This window comes from Orcinus orca, chromosome 16 (genome assembly GCF_937001465.1).
Source record: "Orcinus orca chromosome 16, mOrcOrc1.1, whole genome shotgun sequence".
Lineage (NCBI taxonomy): Eukaryota > Metazoa > Chordata > Mammalia > Artiodactyla > Delphinidae > Orcinus > Orcinus orca.
Genome location: NC_064574.1, coordinates 11,666,124 through 11,688,838, shown reverse-complemented (window position 1 = coordinate 11,688,838; position 22,715 = coordinate 11,666,124). Strand labels below are relative to the sequence as shown.

Sequence of the window (22,715 nt, the reverse complement as noted above, 5' to 3'; positions counted from 1 at the left end):
CATGAACTCATTGAAATAATGATCAATCTCCGTTATCCCCGGGATACACAGACTGTTAAGAGCTGGAAGGGATTGTGAAGATGATCTCATCCGTCTGCATTTACAGATGGAGAAACTGAGTCCCAGAGAGGCAAGAGGTCAGAAAGCAAAGCTCCTCGAGGGCAGGGCTCATGCACACGGTGCCTGGCACACGCTGCCTCCCATGAAGATGGGTTTTTAAGTAAAATGGCATTGAGTTTCTTACAAGCTACAGGAGATAATTCATTTGTTTCCTGAGCTGTGAGTGTTATAAGCCATTAACCAGAAAACGGATCATGTGACTTAATTCCAACTCTGCAAAGGGCTTAAAGTGCTTCGGTGAGTAGTCTGAGATTCATAAATGTACACTTCACCTCTCTCTCAAAGAATTATTAACCAGCTCCATTAAAACTGGCACTTGAGCAATCAAGGAGGAAAAGAGCTGGCAAGAGAGACTTCTTGAAAAAAATCTCACCAATCTCACCATTATACGTGATTTCTTGCCACCTCTTTTTTTTCCCCCCTAAGAGGAGGAAGGAAAAAATAAGCATTGTCATGCAAGATGTAAATCAATAAAATGAATTGTGGAAAATTACAAGCTCTTTCCACCTCACAAGGTAAATTTCAAACAGACACAAGAGTTGTGTTAAGTTGTAGAAGAACTAAAGACAGAAAGTATTGGGAAGAGGGATAAAGCAGAAATGGAACCCTCACTAGCTTCTTTCAGAGGGTGGAGATGGGCTGGGGTGGGGGAGATATGACAGTGTGTGGGTGTGATAGTCATTCCCAGCTAATGATTTTGTGAACCTGTAATTTATAGAATCTGTGTCATCCACTCACTTTGCTTATCTCCCTAACTCACTGCGTATTAATTCTCCCAGGCCTGGAACTAGCTTTTCATCCCCCACGTAGGACTTGATCAGCTTTAGCTTGAGGATTTGGGGGTGGGGAGGGAGGATGGAGAGAAATGAGATTAGGGTTCAGTTTTCAAACCAAAGAAACAAAAATATAAACCCTTCTCTGTTTCTGCTGTTTCTCTGGGCTTCATACTTCTTGAGAAAGGCTGAATTTCAGGCCCTGCGAACAAACGTGTGCCCGGAACAGCCGTCTCGGAATGAAAGGGCTCCCCTCCTCCAACCACCTTTATCAAATTCAGACTATTTTCCACATTCCTTCCTTACACAGCCCAGGCGCACTTGTGATGCAGGCCTCCGAGCACATTCCACTTAGGAGATCCAGAAAGCTCGGGCCCTCCCTTCCAGAAAGGAAAGTCCAAGAGGGATGCCACACCCCGGGGGAGGACAGAGAGGATGTGACGACACCTCCAGGAATGCAGGGCCCACGCAGGTGTGTTGGCACTCATGAACTTCCTTTTTAAAAAGGGGCTTGATAAATCAGTACCGATAACAGTAATAGAGCTCCACCACCCAGCAATAGCTCCCACAGAACTAGGGCCCAGCAGGTAGCCCTGGCAGCTGGGGGTTGGGAGGTGACAGCTGAGAACAGAGATCCCAGTGGTCCCTGGGAGTCCCTGAGACCTTTTCAGGTGAGTCTCAAAGCCCAAACTATTTTCACAATACTAAGATGTCACTTGCTCTTCTCACCTTCCTTGTCAGACAGGTATACAATGGAATTTTCCAGAAGGGACAGGACATGTTGATGATATCATCACCCTGATGACTATTGGTATGTGTGCTTGTGTACTCTTGTGTTTTAAACATTTCTCAATTTCAATTTTAATACAATGACTGTTGAAAGACATATCACACATAAACACAATACCTGGAGGCCCTCCATAATTTTTAAGAGTATTAAGGGGTCTTGAGACCAAACTGCCATGCTGCCCCATCACAGCACCACACTTCATTTCCAGTTTAGCTTGAGTCACATAGTAGGTGCTTTTGAACAGGGGGTAGAGAAGGCAGTTTTATTATTACTCAGCTTGGGATGGGATCCTTTCCATCTGGACTTCCACCCAAAATGGCCAGAAAAACTTTAAATTCCCCCACGAATATTTGCTGGACTGAACCCCTCAGGGGGAAAGATGGGTTTCTCACCTTTGAGCCCAGGTGAGGTAAAGTTAATATGGAGAAATCGCCCTCCTCAGCTCCAGCACCCAGCAGAGACATATCTGAGTACCTGCTAGGAGTCAGGTAGGTGCTACTGCTCCACAGTGAGCAAAGCAGACCCCTGCCTTCTCAGAGCCGTCATTCTCGGTCAGGAGCAGATTACTCCCAAAACACATGGGGAAACGGGAACTTGACACAAGTGCTGGGAAGGAGGGGTGCAAAGTGTGAGGAGGGATGGGAGGCATGAGATAAGGGGAGGAAGCCTCGGAGGACTCAGGTGGAATGCAGCACCCTAACCAGATCTTCTTGGCCATTTCAGGTTAGAAACCCCGCCCGCCGGCCCAGGTCCAGCTCAAAGGAGGGTTCCACAGCTCCTTGATGAGCCGCAGTGCCATGATGAGCCCCCTGCAGGTGTGTGCGGGGGAGCGTTGGGGGTCTCCTCCTCACCTCCCCAGCACGGCCAGTGCTGAAAAGGGCCCCTGGGAGAACAAACCCAGCTCTGGGGCATTTAGAGAGAAGGAGTCAGTCTTTTGTTATCAGGGACAGAGCTTGGTCATTCCACTGGGGGGAGGGGGACAAAGGCAATCTGGAGGCTGTCATTGGTGGACACAACGAATAGCCCAGAAATGGCTGGAGGGAGAGGAAGACTTCAGAGGTTAAAAATAAATTTAAAAGAAAAGAAAAAAAGAAAGCCCTGGAGGGACGGTCTAGAAGTACTCGGGTAAGCCGGACCTTCGAGGAGCCATCCCGAGCCTCTGCCCACTTTCCCTCCCTCCCAGCGGCTACTCGACCCTATGAGACTTGACGGACTGCAGAAAGAGTCTCTACCAACAAAACTAAGCCAGTAGAGCCCTGAGATTCTTCCCCAGTGACTGTTGCAGAGGCGGGAAAACTTGAATTTTTGTAATCAGAGTTGCAGCCAGACCCCTAAACGACGCAAATGGGTGGTGGAGGGGCGTAGCTGCACGCTGCAGCATCCCAAAGTGGAAGGAAGATAAGGGGTGGCAGAAACATAGCAGCCCCACCCCGCCTCCGCACCAGCCGGGCCTCGCCTCCCATTCCCCCGCGGCGCGCGAGCCGGGTCCGGGTCAACCAGGCGCGCGCCTGCGCGTGCGCAAAAGGCCCAGCGCCCTAGGTCATCTCCAGGTGCGCTCGCGCTTCCGGCCTGCCTTCCCGGGGCGGAAACTCCAGGGCCCGCGCATGCGCTTTCCAGCTCTCCTGCTAGGTCGGGAGAGGAGGTCCACGGCTTCAGGTGATCCCGCCCCTCCCTCGCAGCGTGGGACCAATCGTACGGCGGCGGGCGGGACTTTCGCGGAGGCGGCCCGCCCACGCGCTGCGCGAGACGTGTACCGATTGGTTGGCGCTGGGGGCGCAGGTGCGCGCTTCCCATTGGGTGTGGGCGGAGCGCGAGCCTCCAAGGCGTATACGGAGGCTGCAGGTGAGCGCGCGCACGTGCCGCGGCTCCCGCCCGGCTGGGGTGCGCGCGCGCGGGCTCGCGGGGGAAGCGGCTGAGAGCTAGGCTGCGGCGCCTGTCCCCTGTGCTCCGCCCCCTCCTCCTTCTTCGCCGTCGCGGCCGTCGCAGAGGCCCGGAGGGAGGGAGCCGCGTTCCCGCCCGCCGCGCCGCCAGTCTCACCCTCGGTCCCACCGCGTGAGGAGCCAGCCGAGCGGAGCTCTGCGCGGAGACCCGAGCCACGGTCGCCCCTCTGCAGGTGCCTGTGAGGAGGCGCCTGGGCCGCAGCCGAGTCCCGAGCCCAGCGGCCGGGCACTCGCTCTCCGCGCTCCGAGGGGCGGCCCGGCTGGAGGAGGCTGTTGCGGGCCAGGCCTCAGGATGAACCGCAGCCACCGTCACGGAGCGGGCAGCGGCTGCCTGGGCACCATGGAGGTGAAGAGCAAGGTGCGCGGGGCCCGGGCTGGGCGGAGCGGCCGGCTAGATGGGGACTGGCGGTCAGAGCCTTGAGGGGGGTGCTCCCGGGGCCTGGGGGAGGCCTGGGGGAAGCCAAGGGCTGGCCGGGGACGGCCTGAGGAGCTGCCCGCTGTCTGGGACCGTGGTGGGCGCGATGGTGGGATTTGGAGGCAGGAGATGGTGGAGAATACGCTTGCTGTGAAGAGGACGAGCGTGGGGGGTTGTGTCTGCTCCTGCCCCAGGTAGGAAGGAGACCAGCTGAGCGCTTAATCTATCTCCTTAAAAATCATTCCTGTTCAAGGATGGGAGTAAGGGCCGAGGTATAGCCGAGGATGGGAGGCGTTTGAGCGCAGCGTGGTACGACAGGTTTGGAGGAATTCTACCTCTTGGCCTTCTGAGTAAAGAGTATTTGGAACACCCGTGGTCACAAAATGTTACCCCTTTCTGTGGCTCAAGGGTGCATCAAGTGGTGAAGGAGAGAGCCCAGGGAACTCAAGAGCCCTTGTAAAGTTAGCTTTGCTTCCTGCTTAGAGATTTTTCTAGCACTAACTTTGGTATGCATTTAATCTCTAAAATTAACACTATCGCCTTTCGTTTGAGTAGCACTTCACAGTTTGAGTCTGGGTGCCCTCTTCATTCCATCCTGCTACCTTTTCACATCAAGTGTTTTCACTCTTGACCAACGGTATGCCAATCTGCTGATAATTACGTCAGTATCCACTGAATTCCTAAATTGCAGGGCTCCCTGAGCAGGACGGTGTATAGGGATTAGTGAGGGAATGCTTTCCAACGGGGGTTTTGAGATGGAATTTGAAGATGGTCGGCGGCTCCGGGAACATTTTCAGCAAGCATTTCATGAATTGAAGAGCCAAAGGGGACTTAGATAACCTAGTCTGATCCTCTGAGAAGACGGGGGCTCAGAAAGCTTATGACTTCGGCAAGGTGTGCTTTTTATGACAAAACCTTAAAACCTTTTACAAAATAAGTTTTAGGCTTTATAGAATAGAAAAAAGAGGACATGGGCTGGGCCCTGAGAACATTGAAAATAAGAGCTGGGAAGATCAAAACACATGAAAGAATAGGAGAAAAGTAAAAGCATATCAACTTTAAGACTAATGAAACATCATTGAATGTAAGACTGCGGGGTGGGGTAGGGGGGAGGAGAATGCAAAATCCAGGAGTGCTTTTCAGTGAAGTAGAGTAGGAAGGCTCCCTGGAGCCTGTGGTGGAATGGTTTTTACTATCTGGAGTTGATAAGCAAAGTTCTATAAGTTGCTGTAACTGAGATGATCACATCAAGAGTATCTGCATTCATTTTTCACATTATTTTACAATGTTATTTTCGACTTAACTCGTGTATCAGAATAGGCACTAGTTAAGAAACCCTTCTGCTTAATAAGAATAGAAATGTAGTTATAGCCGTTTCATGAATATGCTGTCTCCTGTGTCCTCCGTGGAACTGCCATAGCAAATTGAAGTGACACGCTTGAACTAAGGGTTAAGATAACTCAAAATATATAGAGCTTTTCCTCTAGCAGTATAGGGGTGGTAGTTCCATGGCCAGTGGTTGAACCTTCTCATGGCATTTCTGTCATAAATCTAGTTTGGGTTTGTGGGAGTTGAGGTTAAGAAAAGAAAGGCATTTATGATGTTACATAATCTTAAAATTCAGTTTGTGGTCCTAGTCTTGGTAGCAAGTATTTAATCTTTTTATCATAGGAAAAAATGAGTAGGGATTCTAGGTGTTCTGATAAATACAGTCAAATGGTAATTTATCTCTCAGACTAGAAAACCTCGAGCACTCGGGGACTGGAATTTCAGGCTTTCTGCCCTTTTTTTCTGTCAACTGGTTTGTGAATCTTTCCCATACTGCCCATTATATATTTGACCTGCCATACTGGACTTCTGGTGAACCGTGTCTCTTAAATAGAATCAAGGCATTCTGAGAACCTGCATCTCATAAAGTGTGGTCCCACTAGTGTTCTAGCTGCTGATAAATAGGCACAGTAGAGGTGCTGTTTCTAGTGTGTCAGTGGCACCTTATGTTTTAAATATATATTTAATGGATTAAAACATTTGGCATCTTTACCATTTAAAAAATATTTGGACAGATGTGTGAAGCAATACTTCCTTTTTCACTGCTTTGGTGATATCACAGCTTTTTACAAAGCTGGTCGCTAAGAGGTCGTAACCACAACTTGGTGATGTACAGATCCATGTTTCAGGATTTCTTTTTCTTCTGCATAGAAAACAGTGTCAACGTCATATCTTTGCTCATGGAAGGGGAAAATGGTGCAAATAAAGTAATGGATAATGCAAATATAACTATAGTTAACTTGTGATACCAGTTACCATGTGACTTTTTTTGGTAACTGATTTATCTTCCTGTTTCTCCAGAGTTGGAAAAGCTCTTAATAATCAAGGTGATGTCCTTTAATAACCTTAGGTTATTAAACACTTGGAATAGTCTTTGAGCTGTACATTTCCTAATTATTATTCATGGGCAAACAATATTAAAATTAAGTTTTCATTTCTAGAGTGTACCAAAAGATGCTGGGAGACAGGTGTCCATACACATTCTGGGTGACCAAGGCAAACTAGACCAGGCTAAGAAAAGTTATAATAGTTGTTGATTGGGTCTTAATATTATCTCTATTTTAGTATTTTTCTTCATGTAGTAAAAAGTTCTCTTAATCCTATTGTTTTGCTGCAAGAAGCATAACAATTTCTCTTTTGTTTTCCTGCTAACATTGCAAAAGGGCACATCTACTTGTGAAGCCATACAATTTTCCATTGTTTTTATCATAACATTTAAGCAAGAGAAAAAAATGTTGAGCAAAGAATTTTTATCCACAAGCTTTAGCAAAAACATTGCAGCCCTAAAATATTCAATTATTAGATGTTACTCCCATTCACCAGGGGAAGTAATAAAACCCTGAGATGAATCAGAAAGCACTAGGATGTTTTGATACCAGAATAAAGAAAATGGAGAAGAAACTATGACTTTTTATAACATCATAAGACTAACTCTGATATGAAGGGTGTTCCCCAGTTATTATTTACTTTGAAACGTGAAGGTATGACTACACTTTTTGAGCGCTTTAGGTATGAGTCACCTTACGTTCTTGACAGATGTTAGTGTTTATGTTTCAGGAATGTGTTTTGGAAACTTTTGATTTGTTAGAGGTAAGAAGTGGGTTTAGTAATTTTTCATTTTAATTTAAAACTAGTGAGTAGTGTGGGTATAAGCAAGGCAGATGAACTTCTTTGAGATAGCAAAAGCAGTGAGTTCAGAGAGACCATGGGATCCTTAGGGAAATGAATTGACACATTTGTAACCTGCTCAAATTATTCTGATAGGGACTTTCTCTGCAAGATGCTTAAGGCTGTCTTAGGGGGTACATTAGTGTTTCTTGCCAATAATAGATATTTAGAGGAAAAATTAGTTCAGTGGTCAAACATATTTGGCAAACATTTGTTTAAAAACTTTTTTTTTTTTTTTTTAAATCAACCACAGGACTTAACTGAGCGTTTAATATCTGGTCTCCACAGTGATTCCTAAGAGTGTAATTATAGTTATGTAGCGTTTCCCAAACTTGTGTGACTGGGGCACTTTTTGAGGAAGGCTGATGAATCTTTCTTACGTTTCCACATTTGAGGAAATGCCATGCTAGTCCCATAGTTAAGTCATGGATCCTGTTTATTATGGACTAGATGAAGCCAGTCCTTCGTGTTGAGTAAGAACCACTTAAATAATTTGGCATTTGGAAGGCAGAGGTGTGAATCTAGAGTAGGGAAGCAGACCTGAGAACCAGAATTGTGGAGATAAATATTGGGCATGATGGAAGTGTCGTCCTCCCTGTTTGTGTGATCCCTTAATGCCTCTCATATAGTTATTCTCTTTCCCCACTAATTTCTGAGCTCTGGTGCAGGCCTGAGCCTTTCATTCTCTAGGGCCTAGCATTGTGCCAAGCACGTAAACACTTTTGCTTTAATTGGAGAGTTGTAGGACATATATTTAATGTGTTGTGTGTGTGTGTTTAAGATTAACATAGGGAAGACACTTCTTATCTCTAGACCTGTTTCTTATATGACATACCTCCATTTGTATCCTGCCTTAGTGCCAAGAAACTCAAAGTCCTTTTTGTATATGTTGCTGTTAATTCTTGCCACTTCCTGTGAAATTGTAATTCCTTTTATGGGGAAGGAAACTTAGATGCTTTTTGCTACCAGTCAAAATAAAGACTTAGGAACATCTTTGTTACCCCATGGCCTGAGTGAGGAGCAGATACTGCTGTCAGGATCTGGGCTCCAGACAGGGTTTGTTTGAGCTGAGTCACTCTGCAGGACAGTCCTCAGTGAGACCTGGGTACCCCAGGGATTAAGTTGAGCCTGCATCTCTTGAAGGGAATGCCCTTCAGAGATGCAGCAGTGAGCAGACACATTCCTGTGCCTTCCTTATGTTGTTTTATCTCCTGATAATGAGATTTCTGACAATAGACCGTGTTATTGGAACTGTCTTCTTCATTAAGGGAAATACTGTGCCTGTGAATTTTTCTGTCATGCATTTTAAGATTGGATCCTGTTACCTTTTTTAAAATTAATATGTTTATTTATAGTTTGGAGCTGAATTTCGTCGGTTTTCACTGGAAAGATCAAAACCTGGAAAGTTTGAGGAGTTTTATGGATTACTGCAACATGTTCATAAGATACCCAATGTTGACGTTTTAGTAGGCTATGCAGACATCCATGGAGATTTACTACCTATAAATAACGATGATAATTATCACAAAGCTGTTTCAACGGCCAACCCACTGCTTAGGATTTTTATACAAAAAAAGGGTAAGTAACAATGTTTAGAAAAATTATTTTAGAATTAGAAGTTGTTTATTTTCCTCATTGATAGGATACACAGAATTCACTACAAATTTAATGAATAGACATTTTGTGTGAATCTTCTTACCATATTAACTAACAAGTGAGTTAAGACATCTGTGATATTATTGGTTTAATTGACATCGTTACACTTCACTAAGTATACTTTGGAAAGACTGCGGGGTTTTTTTTTGATTTATTTTTATTTTATTTTGGGCTGCGTTGGGTCTTCGTTGCCGTGTACAGGCTTTCTCTAGTTGCGGCGAGCGGGGGCTACTCTTCGTTGTGGTGCATGGGCTTCTCATTGAGGTGGCTTCTCTTGTTGCGGAGCATGGGCTCTAGGGGCGTGGGCCTCAGTAGTTACAGCACACGGGCTCAGTAGTTGTGGCTCACAGGCTCAGCAGTTGTGGCTCACAGGCTCTAGAGTGCAGGCTCAGTAGCTGTGGCACTTAGGCTTAGTTGCTCCGTGGCGTGTGGGGTCTTCCCAGACCAGGGATCGAACCTGTGTCCCCTGCATTGGCAGGCGGATTCTTAACCGCTGCACCACCAGAGAAGTCCGAAAGATTGTGGTTTTAATTACTTTATAACCTCTTAGATTTTTTAAAAATGGAAATTAGGAATTTATTGAATCTTCACTTTGTTGAATGGAATTTTGTCCATTCAGAAAGATGTGGTAGGAGGAGTATGACTTTGGAGTCAGGGAAACATTCTACTTCTTTGGTAGCAATTAACTTTGAAATCTGTATGCATCACTTAATAGGTACCTGAAGGAAAGCTGTTTATTCTTCCTGGGTCGCAGTATCTTTATCTATAGAATGAACATACTATCTCATAGGATTACTAGGAAGTTTAAATGAGCTCAGTGCAGTGCTCTGGCATGTAGTATGCCTCCGGTGAATGTTTTCTTTCCTTTTAAGGCATTTTTCACAGAAATAAAACTAGTGAATTATCTGGAAAATCAGAGAGCAAGTCATTATTTTGGAGGAATGTAAACATTGATATTTGTCTTGCAAAAGAACATTTTAAAATAACCACTCTATATGGCAAGAATTGAAACATATTTTGAGCCCTAAAACTTTTAACTTTGTGGCCTCCTCCGTGTGTGTGTGTGTGTGTGTGTGTGTGTGTGTGTGTGTGTGTGTTTATCTGTGTCCGCCTATAGATGGCCATGGTGTGTGCCATTTATTCCTTTGTCTTTGGTAAATGAAGAGGTTTGGAAAGGCGACATGAGAGCCACAAGCCCGGTATTGGTGGGATAATCAAAGCCTTACTGTATTTGTAAACCAACCCAGAAAGCAGTTTGAGAGAGTGGGTAGAGATTACCCTTGAAGGTGAAACTTTCTTTCCAATCAGTTGATAAGCATTGGACCATTCCTAGGGCTTTGAAATTCCACTGATTGTGTATCTTTGCTTCTGGGTTTGGAGGAACTAAAGTCCGCCAACAAAATAAACCTCCAAGGGTAGGGTAACTTACCTCTGTATCACTTGACTATTTACAAAATACTTTACAAACACGCAAATTCATTTTCCCAAAGACCCCTAAGATGGATTTCCTAGGTATGTGGCAGGGGTGTGGTACAATTAGAGTGTTACTTCAGGAAGACTCATTTGGCTGTTCAGGAGGAATTGGAGTACGCAGCAGTCTTACAGGAGAGAGCAAGGAGCAGGGGGGTGAGAGACGCTGAGAAGCTGCCCCAGCAGGAGACCAGGTGAGGAAGATAAAGGGGAGGATCTGAGAGTCACTGCGCTCCCCCCGGAGGGCAGAGGGTTGAGGAGGCGTCCAGAGGAAAGTAGCTTTCTGGATTTGAGCCTGATGGCGCCATAAAACAGGTACAGTCTGGAAGAGAGGTTGACTTGGAAAGAAAATTGGTCTGGTTATAGGACAAAAAAGCTTATCTGGCCGGTGAGTTTCAACCTTGTCCCGTAGGAAATCAGAAATGATGGGCTGGAGCTTAGGGTGGAAATCTAGAGGCTGATCAAAGAGCTGAAAGTCTGCAGAAAAGTGATAGTTGAAATTTTGGGGAGTAGACATAAGGGCTTGCTGAGATGAAGAGCAGGGATGGTTCTTAGAAAGCTATGTATAGAATGTTGGAGAAGGAAGAGGAGAAGACAAAACATTGGAGTGGAGCTTGTCATTTTAAGCAGAATAATTTAAATCATTGTTGTTGCATAGAAGGCCTGTCTTGTTAGCAGTTGTAATTTTCATTACAAATTTGCTGTTTGGAACATGTATTTAAATATAGAATGACTATTTTTAAACTACTGCCATCTGACAGAACTTGTTGGATTATCCCCTTCGTTAGAAAGATTATAGGTGTTGGATTATACTACCACATGTTTTTGTTACTGGAATTGTAACACTTACGTGATCATAGGATTAATCCTAACATCTTTTAAGGGCGGTTATCATCTGCTGTTTCCTTTTCAAATATGTTTAGATGTAAACAAAAGTTTTCTATGCTGTAGAGGTAAATAACCAATACAATTCAGAGCCCTTAGAATTTGATCTAGAAATAGGCAGTGTGTTCAACAGAAAATTTTTGTTTTTAAAAATGTAACTTTAGGACATCCCTGGTGGTCCGGCAGTTAAGACTCCATGCTTCTACTGCAGGGGGGCACAGGTTCAATCCCTGGTCGGGGAACTAAGATCCCACATGCCACCCGGTGCGGCCAAAAAAAAAAAAAGTAACTGTAATACACCTATGACTTAAGCAAAACATGAAAAGTCAGTCAGTCGATTCATTCCTGCTGAAAACCCTCCAGTGGTTTCCGTTGCATCCAGAATAAAATACATCCTGATTTGTGCTCCACAGCAGCGTCTCCTTCCTCCATTCTCCCACTCCCCCCTCACAGCAACCACATCGGCTTTCTTTCTGTCCCTAGGACTCAGTGGACTTGTTGCCGTCTCTGCTTCTGCACTTGCTGTTCCTTCTGTAAGCAACGCTTTTCCTGCAGCTGGTCCCATGGCTGCCTCCTCCTCCCTCAGTTCTCAGCTCAGATGGCTTTCTCAGAGGGGCCTCTTCTGACCACCCTAGCTAGGGCCCCCCAACCTCCACCTTTACCACATTACCCTCTGGTTATTTAGGTAGAGTTAACATGTTTGTTGTCTGTCTTACAGAGTTACACAGTGCCCTGTAGTTCGTGGTGATACCTTTTTTCTTTTAAACAGAGCTCAAGAGATGCTTAAGTAGAAAGCTGATTTTACTTAAACTTTAATGAACATTAAATTCAGGAAACTAATGTAAAACATGGCATTAAGTACAGTTACATTTTCTCGCTTAATTACAACACACTTTCTGTTTTACGGGCCTGTTGCTTCCAATTTAGGAACCAATAGGGCAGCAGTTGCACTTGATGTGGCACCAAGCGATTTTTTTAAAGACAAACATGAAAACGATTTTAAATTTTAAACCGTGTGACCTTTTAACATCTGATCCCCTCTACCAAATAAAGCTTCTTTGAAGTGAGAGCTCAGGACTGAAGGCATAAACCACTTCATAGCTTGAACTCGGGGGTAGCATCATTGCATATCTTGAAAAGTTTTATGTCTTACAATAATTTATTGTTAGAGGAGAAAACCCAGACTCTATTTCCAGGGCTGTTATTGTGGAAGCAAAAACAAAACAAAAAACCTGATATTTTAAAAGTTACTTTCGCAGAGGATCCTAGGGCTTTTGCCAGCCCCCTCACCCTGTCAGAGTTTAGAATTTCCTCATTTATTTGAGGGAAAAAGAGAGTTTTTCTTCTTTGTTGTTCAGGTGGTTCTTGTATGGTAAACAATCTCAGAAAATATTTAAAGGTTGCACCTTTAGAAAAAGTACTCGGGTCATTCCTGTAGGTTTGGAACGCAGCCAGGGAAATGTGTATTTTTTAAAAGCCCGTTGCGATGATCAGCCAAGTCTGAGGCCCGTTGACCTGCCCGGACGTCTCGCCAGATCTGATCAGCATACCTACACCACAGCTGCTTGCTGTGTCACAGGCTGTTTCTGTGTGCCATCAGACAAGCACATTTGTATCATGGGTTTATTCAAAGGAGTATGTTGGAAGTACCAGAAGGGCCTTGCGTGAAGCCTCATCTGCGTTAGGACGTGGCCTTGTGGCCCAGACACCTGGAACTGGGCAGCCACTTAAACTGTCTCTTAGAACTTTACTGTGCATTGGATGTTATTTGGGAGCTGTATTTTAAGGTTATATTTTAGTGAGTCAGGGTTGAATTTAGAAATGGTCTAAGGAGTATACATTTTAATAGTAAATTGTGAAAAATTGTTTAACAGAAGGTACGGCCCGAGAAATAAAAAAATTCTGAGTAACAGCTCAGAATGTGATGCCAGTTGCTTATGACAGAAACCTGGGTGTCGCCTTTGACACATACCTGTTTTTCAGTCACCAAGCCTATTAAAAGTGTGTTCTAATTATTTTTCAAACTTATTTCCCCGTTTCCTGACACACCTTTTTATTCCGTCACGTGGCCTATTAAAAATGTGTTCTGATTACTTTTCAAGCTTATTTCCCCGTTCCACTGCCTCTGCCCCAGGCCAGGTACCATCCTACATTACCTGCAGTAAAACCTCCTGTCTTCCCCGCAGGTCCCTCCTCCAGCTTGCAGCCAGAGTGAGCTTTGTAGGAAAACCAAAATCCTTGGTTTTCTTCCCTTTGCCCTCAGGCTGAAGCCCGTAATCCTCCCCACTTCCCCGGAGGCCCTGTCTGTCTGCAGGGCCCTGGCCGCCTGGACTTGGCTCCAGCTCCTCCTCTTCTCTCCCCTCCCACCCTGCCTTCTCACCGTCTCCTCCGCCGACCCCATCCTGCCCGGCTCTGTATTTGTTGTATCTGCACCCGGAAGTTCTTCCCTCCCTTCTACCTGATTAGCTACTGGTTTGTTTTCCAGTCTCAGTATAAACCACGCTCCCCAGAGAAGCCTTGCCTTACCCTGCAGACCAGGCTGAGTTCCCACTGATAAACTTCACAGCTCTTGGCACCTTTGTAATAATATAATGGTTTCAAGTTCTTTGTTAATTGCCATCTATTTTAGTCTGTAAGCACCATGAAAGCAAGCACCTTAGCTGTTTGGTGCACTGGATCTGCAGCACACAGCACGATGTCTAGCCACATAGTAGCAGGTGCTTAAGTGTCTGGCATTTGATTTTCCTTATATTAGGAAGTGAAGGGATCTGCAGGCTTTGAATATTGCTTTAAGTGATGTTTAATCCTTTTAAAGTTGCCACATGTATTTCATTTAACCATTTTGGATTAGAACAAGGGTTGGCAAACTCAGGCTTGCTGGCTGTTTTCATGGAACACAGCCATGATCACTCCGTTCTGTAGTGCCTGTGGCTGCTTTTGCAACAGAGACCGTATGACCTGCAATACCTAAAATATTTACTGTACAAACTCTACAGAAAAAGATTGTCCACCCCTTGATTAGAACAATTTCAAAAATTATTTCATTCTTCCCGTCTTCCTACTGAACTTGAATGGGTCATAATCTTGAACCTTCTTGATGACTCTACCATGAACTGTTACTGTTTTGTTACTGTACACGGATGCTGCTGGGATTTATATAACGCTTTTGTTTTGTTTGTTTGTTTTCAGGTTTGCTTTTTCTTCACTGTAGGCTTTTATTTTTTGTATCTGTGCCTGCCACTCACTGGTGGACCCTTACCCCTGACTGTGACTTAAGACTGTGAGCTGAGGAATGAGATAACCAGGGTTTTTTGGAATTAATGTTTAAAAAGTAAGAGGCTCAGAGGGAGGCCCTTCAGGGCTCCCTTCCTCTGTGAGGAAAGCACAGGGGCTTTTTGTGTGTAAGGAAGTGAGACATCCAGTTTGGCTGTTTGGCGGCATTCCAGGGGTAGATCCTTGTCTGTTTCGGTGAGCTGAGATTGTCAGGCTCGGGATAGGTGAGGTTTCGCTGAGCCTATATCACACACTGTTGCATAAAGCCTGGGTTTATACAAGTGAAAGGTTGCCATGAGCCAGGATTCCAACTTTCCGTCTCTTTCTGAGTTTTGTACTTTGACAGACATGCTCAGGTGGAACGTCAGGCCTGTTCCCTGTAGATGTTCACCTTTACACTTTAAACCGACACCCTGCACCCTGGCTTTCTGCCAAAATATTTCTTTTCCCAGTGGCTGGAAACTGATTAGCTAGATGGGAGAACAAAGGTGCCTTTGTACTGGGGCATATTGCTTTTGAGAATTTAGCAGAGAGCATTCAAACAGAGTCTGGATGCAATGCCAAATTATGCAGATTTGGGGGGTTTTTTGGTCAGGTTTCCCATGAATAGGTATGTAAGCAACTTAGTTTTGTTCTCCTTTTGTATGGTGTGGAATTTCCCATATAAAAATTGTGTGGGCTTTCTTAATTGATTGTAAAATGAAATATACAATTTTGAATAAACACATTCAGTAGAAGATCATTGTTGATAGATTTCTGGCTACATTTTGCCCAAAAGATTCTTTTGTCAGTCAGTTTATTTCCCAAGCCAAATTATAAATAAATTTGTCTTTGTAAGAACACAGTGTAAGTACTTTCTCCATAAATGAAGCAAAATTATCCCCAGGGGGAAAATGCCCCAAAATCAGGTACCACTAGGCTTTTTTTTTTTTTTTTTTTTTTGGTTATACTGGGTCTTAGTTGTGGCAGGTGGGGCTCCTTAGTTGTGACATGCATGTGGGATCTAGTTCCCTGACCAGGGATCAAACCCAGGCCCCCTGCATTGGGAGCGCAGAGTCCTAACCACTGCGCCACCAGGGAAGTCCCCAGGTACCCCTAGTCTTGTACATTTATCTGAAACTAGCTTTTGAAGAGTGTTCAAGCAGCACTGAGAAAAGAATACTGAAGTTCTCCAGGCTCTGACACACAGTGGACATTTAACATTCACTGTATGAATTGAACATGTACGGTATTGGCCTTAGTAAGAAAACCTGGGGCCAGTCTTCTGTCTGTACCTTATTTTGTACCCTTAATTTCCTGGTCTATAAAGTAAAGGTAATAATACTTAACGACAGGGGGGCCGAGAGTTGGGTGACAAGAGGCTACAGATGGAAGCCCTGTGCAGACACAGTCTGGTGATGTTACTGTTGTCTGTAGCAGTGATTGAGACTAGGACTTTAAACTAGTTCTTGGGATGGTGGGGGCACTTTTGTCTTTTTTATTCTTATTAAATATTTTTTTCATCCTTGGAGATTGTGACTTTTTAGTTTATCCCCATTCCAGTTATTTTTGAAATGTGATTTCACCTTTTATGCCTGCTGCTAATTCTGTTTCCTCATCCTCTGATGAGACGTGTTGTTTGTAGACTGTCTACCTCCAGCTGTGGGATGTAAGGAGATCTAGTTTTAGTGCCCTGTTTTCCCTGATTTACATCAGGGATTATAAATTGCTGGCTTGAAGAATAAATTCAACCCCCAGATGTTATTTTGCTCAAACAGGTTTTTGTTGTTATTTAATTAGGTGTCGGCATTTTAAATGGGAAGGTTTGTGTTTTTTTTAACCTAAAAAAACAAGACTTTCTGACAAGTTGGACTGTCCACACAAATTCCTACAGTCCGTGAAGAAAAGCTGCCTGGAGCGAGAAAAGCCATGCCATTAAATGGGGCAGGAGGTCTCAGCTTTGCCAGAATCCTCACCCCTCCCTGTTGTCTCTGTCTTATACCTCAGCCTCTTTCAAAAGTGGGAAAATGAAAGGTTAAGAACTCCCCCAGAAAACTGAGGGAGAGTGTATTTTCAGAAGACCAGAATTCCTGTGTTTGATATGCATTCATTTAATTACATTATCATTTTATGTGTATTATCCATTTCATTTAATTACAGGCAGACCTCAGATATATTGTGGGTTCGATAAAGCAAATATCGCGATAAAGCAAGTCACATGAATTCTTGCACAAATTAAGCGTGTAATAGCATCATGTCTAAAAAAATACATAACTCAAGTTTAAAATACTTTTTTGCTAAAAAAAAATGTTAACCATCACCTGAGCCTTCAGCAGGTCATAATCTCTCTGCAGTAGTGATGTCAAAGATCACTGATCAAAGCACATCGTAACAAGTATAATAATTTAAAAGTTTGAAGTATTGCAAGAATTAAAAAATGTGACCCAGAGATACGAAGTGAGCAAATGCTGTTGGAAAAATGGCGTCGGTAGACTTGCTCGGTGCAGGGTCACCACAAACCTTCAATTTGTAAAAAAACACAATTATCTGCGAAGCGCAGTAAAAAGAGGTCTGCTTGTACACTGTCCTCCCAGACTCTAGTACAGGTATTTGCGCTTCAAAAGTGCCCAATTTCGTGTCATTGAGTCAAATATGATAAACATGCAAATTGGAGGTGTTTAAACAAACATAGGGAAAATACAATGTAAATAACTTGTTTTAAATGGTGGTTAAGAATGTGTGTGCGAGGCTTATCAGAATTTCATCTGCCATATTTAATGTTGTTTGAGTCATTGAGCTTTTTCAAATTTAACTTCAACTTTTGGTAACTTCATGGTGAATACTCGAGAGGGCCACCTATTGGGCTTTTCTGGTATAGCATGTCTTACTGCGTTACATTTTCAGCCGATAGGAGCAGGCTGATACTTAACGAGTTTGTTTATGTATCAAATATATTTGAGTTGTCCTTTCTGTACAGATTCCACTATAGATAAATGGGCGTTTTTACAGCATTTCTATAATTATTTTATTTTATTTTTAAACAGAAGAAGCAGACTACAGTGCCTTTGGTACAGACACACTAATAAAGAAGAAGAATGTTTTAACCAATGTGTTGCGTCCTGACAACCATAGAAAAAAGCCACACATAGTCATTAGTATGCCCCAGGACTTCAGACCTGTGTCTTCTATTATAGACGTGGATATTCTCCCAGAAACACATCGTAGGGTCCGTCTTTACAAATATGGCACTGAGAAACCCCTAGGATTCTACATCCGGGACGGCTCCAGTGTCAGGGTGACACCCCATGGCTTAGAGAAGGTCCCAGGGATCTTTATATCCAGACTTGTGCCAGGAGGTCTGGCTCAAAGCACAGGACTATTAGCCGTTAATGATGAAGTTTTAGAAGTTAATGGCATAGAAGTTTCCGGGAAGAGTCTAGATCAAGTAACTGACATGATGATTGCAAACAGCCGCAACCTCATCATCACAGTGAGACCAGCAAACCAGAGGAATAACGTCATTAGGAACAGTCGGACTTCCGGCAGCTCTGGCCAGTCTACTGACAACAGCCTTCCTGGCTATCCACAGCAGATCGAACCGAGCTTTGAGCCAGAGGATGAAGACAGCGATGAAGATGACATTATTATTGAAGACAATGGTGTGCCACAGCAGATCCCTAAGGCTGTTCGCAACACCGAGAGCCTGGAATCATTAACACAAATAGAACTCAGTTTTGAATCTGGACAGAACGGTTTTATTCCTTCTAATGAAGTGAGCTTAGCACCCTTAGCAAGTGGCACAAATACAGAATTTGAAACGCGTGCTCCAGATCAGAAACTCTTAGAAGAAGATGGAACAATCATAACACTATGAAACCATCGCATCTGAATGTCTTCTGAGTGAGGATGCCGTGGAGACTTGTAAATTTGGCTAGTTTAAAGCATATGTACCTCTGAACCAGTGATCTGGGATAGGCATGAAAAAAGTATATTGCAAGCTTAAAATGTTATTAAAATAGTAGTTTGATAATTAATATAAACTTCAGTGGGTCAGAGGTGAATTTAAGTCTAAAACAAAGGGGCCTTTGCTAATGAAATGATGTGCTTTTGCTATTTTGTCTATAGAGAACTGGATGTTAGAGCACATTCCCAGAACTACACATAAGGACTAGATCATTTCCGTTTGAAGTGGTTGCATATTTAACCTGCTGTGCAGAGCCTGGTTGATTTTTCCTTTAACTGTATATCTTAATTCTAACGTGAAGAAGTCTGAGTCTGTCTTTCGGTACTTTGGGACCTTGGCTCCTATATTCCCCATGTTGTATTTTGATTTTTAATATTGTTCCTCTGTTGCTAATTGTAGCGAGTAATTTTTTCAAATGCTTTTTTTTTTTCCCTAATTTCTAAGAAATCAAATCAATTGACTGTTTTTAGGGGTTGCTTCCTAAGTTATAAAGCATTGAAGCTATGTTCCTGAATTAAGAAACTCTAACAGTTGTTCAGGTCCGTGTTTGCCCATGGGAGACTCTCTCCCATAACCTCTTCTTGTCCTCATTCCAAATCTCATTAGAAATCATTCCTTTTGTTGTTTGTGTGTATATTTTGTTTGTCTGCCTTTTTACTCTTTTCATGTATTTGAGTAGTGTGAATTATTTTCGTTAAAAAAAAAAATGCACCCAAACTAAGAGATTTTTACACACAGGACAACCTTGTGCACTTTTTATATGAAAATTTTGGGTTTTCCTTAATGGGATTTCTAGGAACACTGCCTACACTTTATGAAAAGTATGTCGTATTCACCTCTGACAGGTAGAGTATATCTCGATTAATTTTATGAGGCTATTTATTACTTTCCGATGCATCCACTTAGCAAGGTAAGAGTAAGGCTGCTAACTTTCGTTCCTTGCCTGGTTTCATTGTATGGAGGTGCACAGGCACTACAATAGCTTGTATATAGAGACTAAGAATAGTATGAACTACATGAGTTTTCTGTGACTTATGGATATTTCTCTCAGAGTTATTTATTGATTAATTTTATGCTAGGGCTAGAATGGATACCTTATAACAATTGTGTGCTATTAAAACAATGAAGAATCAAATGACTCCGTTTTGAAGGATATTTTCTCTATATGGTAAAAGTATATGAAGTAAAGTTGATTAAATGAAGCTCTCTTGACTCAGAATACTTCAATGTATTTTGCCCACATTTTACCACTAAACATGTTATCACTAAACTGTTAACTGCACAACATTATGTAATACAGTGTACTTCTTGTTGAATTCATTGAAGTTCTTCCAATTATATAACCACTATTTTTTAATGGCATTCCAGGTTTAACATTCTGTTGAGTTCTATAAATTTGACTCTTGAATGGCAAAATGTTAATAAGTAGAAGGTTACATTTCATTTATAATTATAAGTGGTGCAGGGCTTCAACATTTTAAGTAAAAATACTTTCACATACTACCTCTCTCTCTTTCTCTCTTTTTTTTTTAACAAAGTTTTAACATCAGAACTTTTCTTAGGGGAAGAAATACTTCAGGGCTTGACTTTTTGTACAACTTTTAACTGTAAAATACAGATTTGTCTTGTATGTATTCATGAAAATGGAAATCAAAGCTGCTAGTGCTTTTTTTTTTTTTTTTTGGCGGTACGCGGGCCTCTCATTGTTTTGGCCTCTCCCGTTGCGGAGCACAGGCTCCGGACGCGCAGGCTCAGCGGCCATGGCTCACGGGCCTAGCCGCTCCGCGGCATGTGGGATCTTCCCGGACCGGGGCACGAACCCGTGTCCCCTGCATCGGCAGGTGGCCTCCCAACCCCTGCGCCACCAGGGAAGCCCTGCTAGTGATTTCTAATTATCCCACTAAGGGTATATGTCAACGGTCTTTTCAACTGGATCTCTCGTATAAATTATTGGTGAAAGAATTGATTGCTAGACGTATTGTAAAACCAATAGATCTTGGTTATACAATAAAATGTCGATTCATTGGTAGTCTGAATTATTTCAAGTGTACCTTATTAACAAAAATATCAGTGGACTCAGCATAAAATTTTATAGTACTAAATGTCAAGCTAACTGTGAATTTTGTTCTGTATCTTAAGTAAATTTATGATAATGTCCTCGAGCTATCAACAAAATATATGTACTTTTGTGAACTATGGATTTTCTAATTAAATTTTACATGCAATATGATTTTTACATGAATGCTACTTTGTTTAAACTATCAAATGTCAGTATTTTACTACAATTTTATTATAAAATGTACATTATCACTAAATGAGCTTTGATTTTAAAAATCAAATTAGCTTTAGTTGTATATTATTTTTTACAAATAAAGATAGACTTGCATAAAGGCTACTTTCTTGTCTGCAAATATATGAAAAGTCACCCAACAAATATTTACCAAGCACCCATTACAGCAAATGGGTAGGGAGAAAATTGCTAAGTTATAACAAGATCCTGGCTTCCTTAATTTTTAGAAGATCAACACCAGGAATTCCTGACGGTCCAGTGGTTAGGCCTCTGCGCTTGCACTGCCGAGGGCCCGGGTTAGAGTTAGGGTTAGGGCATTTAAAATATAGTTAAATTCTGATAATGTGAGAGGTTATGCATGATATCCATATAGAATTATCACTTACATTGTTTAAGATTATTTGAAATAAGGCAAAAGTTGTTTGTAAAGTGAAAGTTTCTCTTCTGAATTCAAATTCACTTACACTTTTTATTACCACCCCAGGTACAGGTATTGCCTATATGGATTGAGTTCACTTTATGCTGAACACTGTAAAAGGCCTGAGATAAAACACACCCTCTTCCTGAGCCAAGTCTAATCCCAAATTAGTCACCCGGTCATTGGCTCAGTCGATCTCTGCACTAACTCCTCTGCCATCCAGCATGCAGGATAATAACCGATTCCTTCCGCCAGTTTAAAAACTGAAAGTCTTCTGAGTAAAAATTCAACATCGTGTACATAGAACCCTTGACATCATCCACTGGTGCAGACTGTTGCGCTCAGTACCTGATGCACTTGGTTTCGGGGTCCATGAAACAATGGTATGGAACTAAAAGACCCTTTTCATCCCCAAATACGACCCCAGTGCTCTTTGTATCCTAAATCCCTGCTGCTTCCATGTTTCCAGTCTGGGTAAAAAATTACATTTGAGGAAAAAATCATCGAAGTCATAGAAATGTATAAGGAAAAGCTAGCCCTGTTCTGGTCGTTTGCCTTAAGGTGCTTGAATTAATGGTTCGCAGCAACTGGTTGTTTGCTCTGATATTCCCATCTTTTAGACTGATGAAAGGTTTAATTGTGGGTGACAAAGCTTTAAGGGTTGTGTGTGTGTCAGTGACTTCGGCAGCTCAGCAGATTGGGGAGCACCTGACTTGGAAGACGTAGAAAGTCTTGACCTTGTTATTTGTGACAGCATACCACTTGCTGATGGTGACTGTTACCTGTAAGGTAAAGCATACATTAGTTGTGCCTCTAGCTATATTACATGCTACTTAAGTGCTGTAATTGGGTGGGTGTCTGACTAGCTATTACAAGGTAAAAGAAAGGAAATTAGTCTGTTAGATTTAATAATTGAAAAGCCCTTAGTGTGTAGTAGTCTACCAAGTTCTTCCCTGTAAACAAGATTTACATAATATATTTTTAAAAGCTAATGTGTTTGTCCAGTTACTTTACAAAATTTGATGTGTATTTTATAAATTAATATTAAATAGAGTTCGTATTTTATTTACAAGCTGTATTTAGGTGTTTTCCCATTTTAAAAAGCTTTCTTAGAGAGTTCTCCGTGTAATAGAAAATCTTTTTTTTAGTTCATTATAGTTATCTAGTTCATTATAATCCCAAGGGATGGATAGCAAAGTTATTTAATATAGTGTTAGTAAAGATAACTTAAAAATTTTTTTCAATTATACAAATAATACATAATTCTTATTATTTTTTTTTAAAAAGGCTAAAATTCTTTTTTGTCCACAAAGCATATTTATTCATACGGTACTTGGTTATAAAAAGAAATTAAAGTGGCTGAAAATGAGTGACTGTAATGTATAATTATGCCAGGACAGCAGGTACAAACTAAGGTGTTTTAGGTAAATTGTGAGTGACTATCTTAAAGATACTGTAGTATAATGGCTTTCAAACATTGTTTAAAAACTGCACGCCACAGTAAGAAATGCATTGAATGTTGTGAT

The 22,715-nt window shown here is 42.4% G+C and overlaps 1 protein-coding gene across 2 annotated transcripts; it reads left to right on the top strand.

Moving 5' to 3' along the window:
- The first annotated feature begins 2,651 nt into the window (after nt 1-2,651).
- PARD6B (par-6 family cell polarity regulator beta) lies at nt 2,652-20,873 on the top strand. Of its 2 annotated transcripts, none has more exons than XM_033411173.2 (3): nt 2,652-3,969; nt 8,610-8,832; nt 17,562-20,873. In XM_033411173.2, the coding sequence occupies exons 1-3, from the start codon at nt 3,916-3,918 to the stop codon at nt 18,389-18,391; spliced, it is 1,107 nt and encodes a 368-aa protein (XP_033267064.1). In that variant the 5' UTR covers nt 2,652-3,915; the 3' UTR covers nt 18,392-20,873. The 2 variants fall into 2 exon arrangements, with proteins under 2 accessions (XP_033267064.1, XP_004282949.1); XM_004282901.3 differs by having other exon boundaries at nt 2,659-3,981.
- The last annotated feature ends 1,842 nt before the right edge of the window (nt 20,874-22,715 follow it).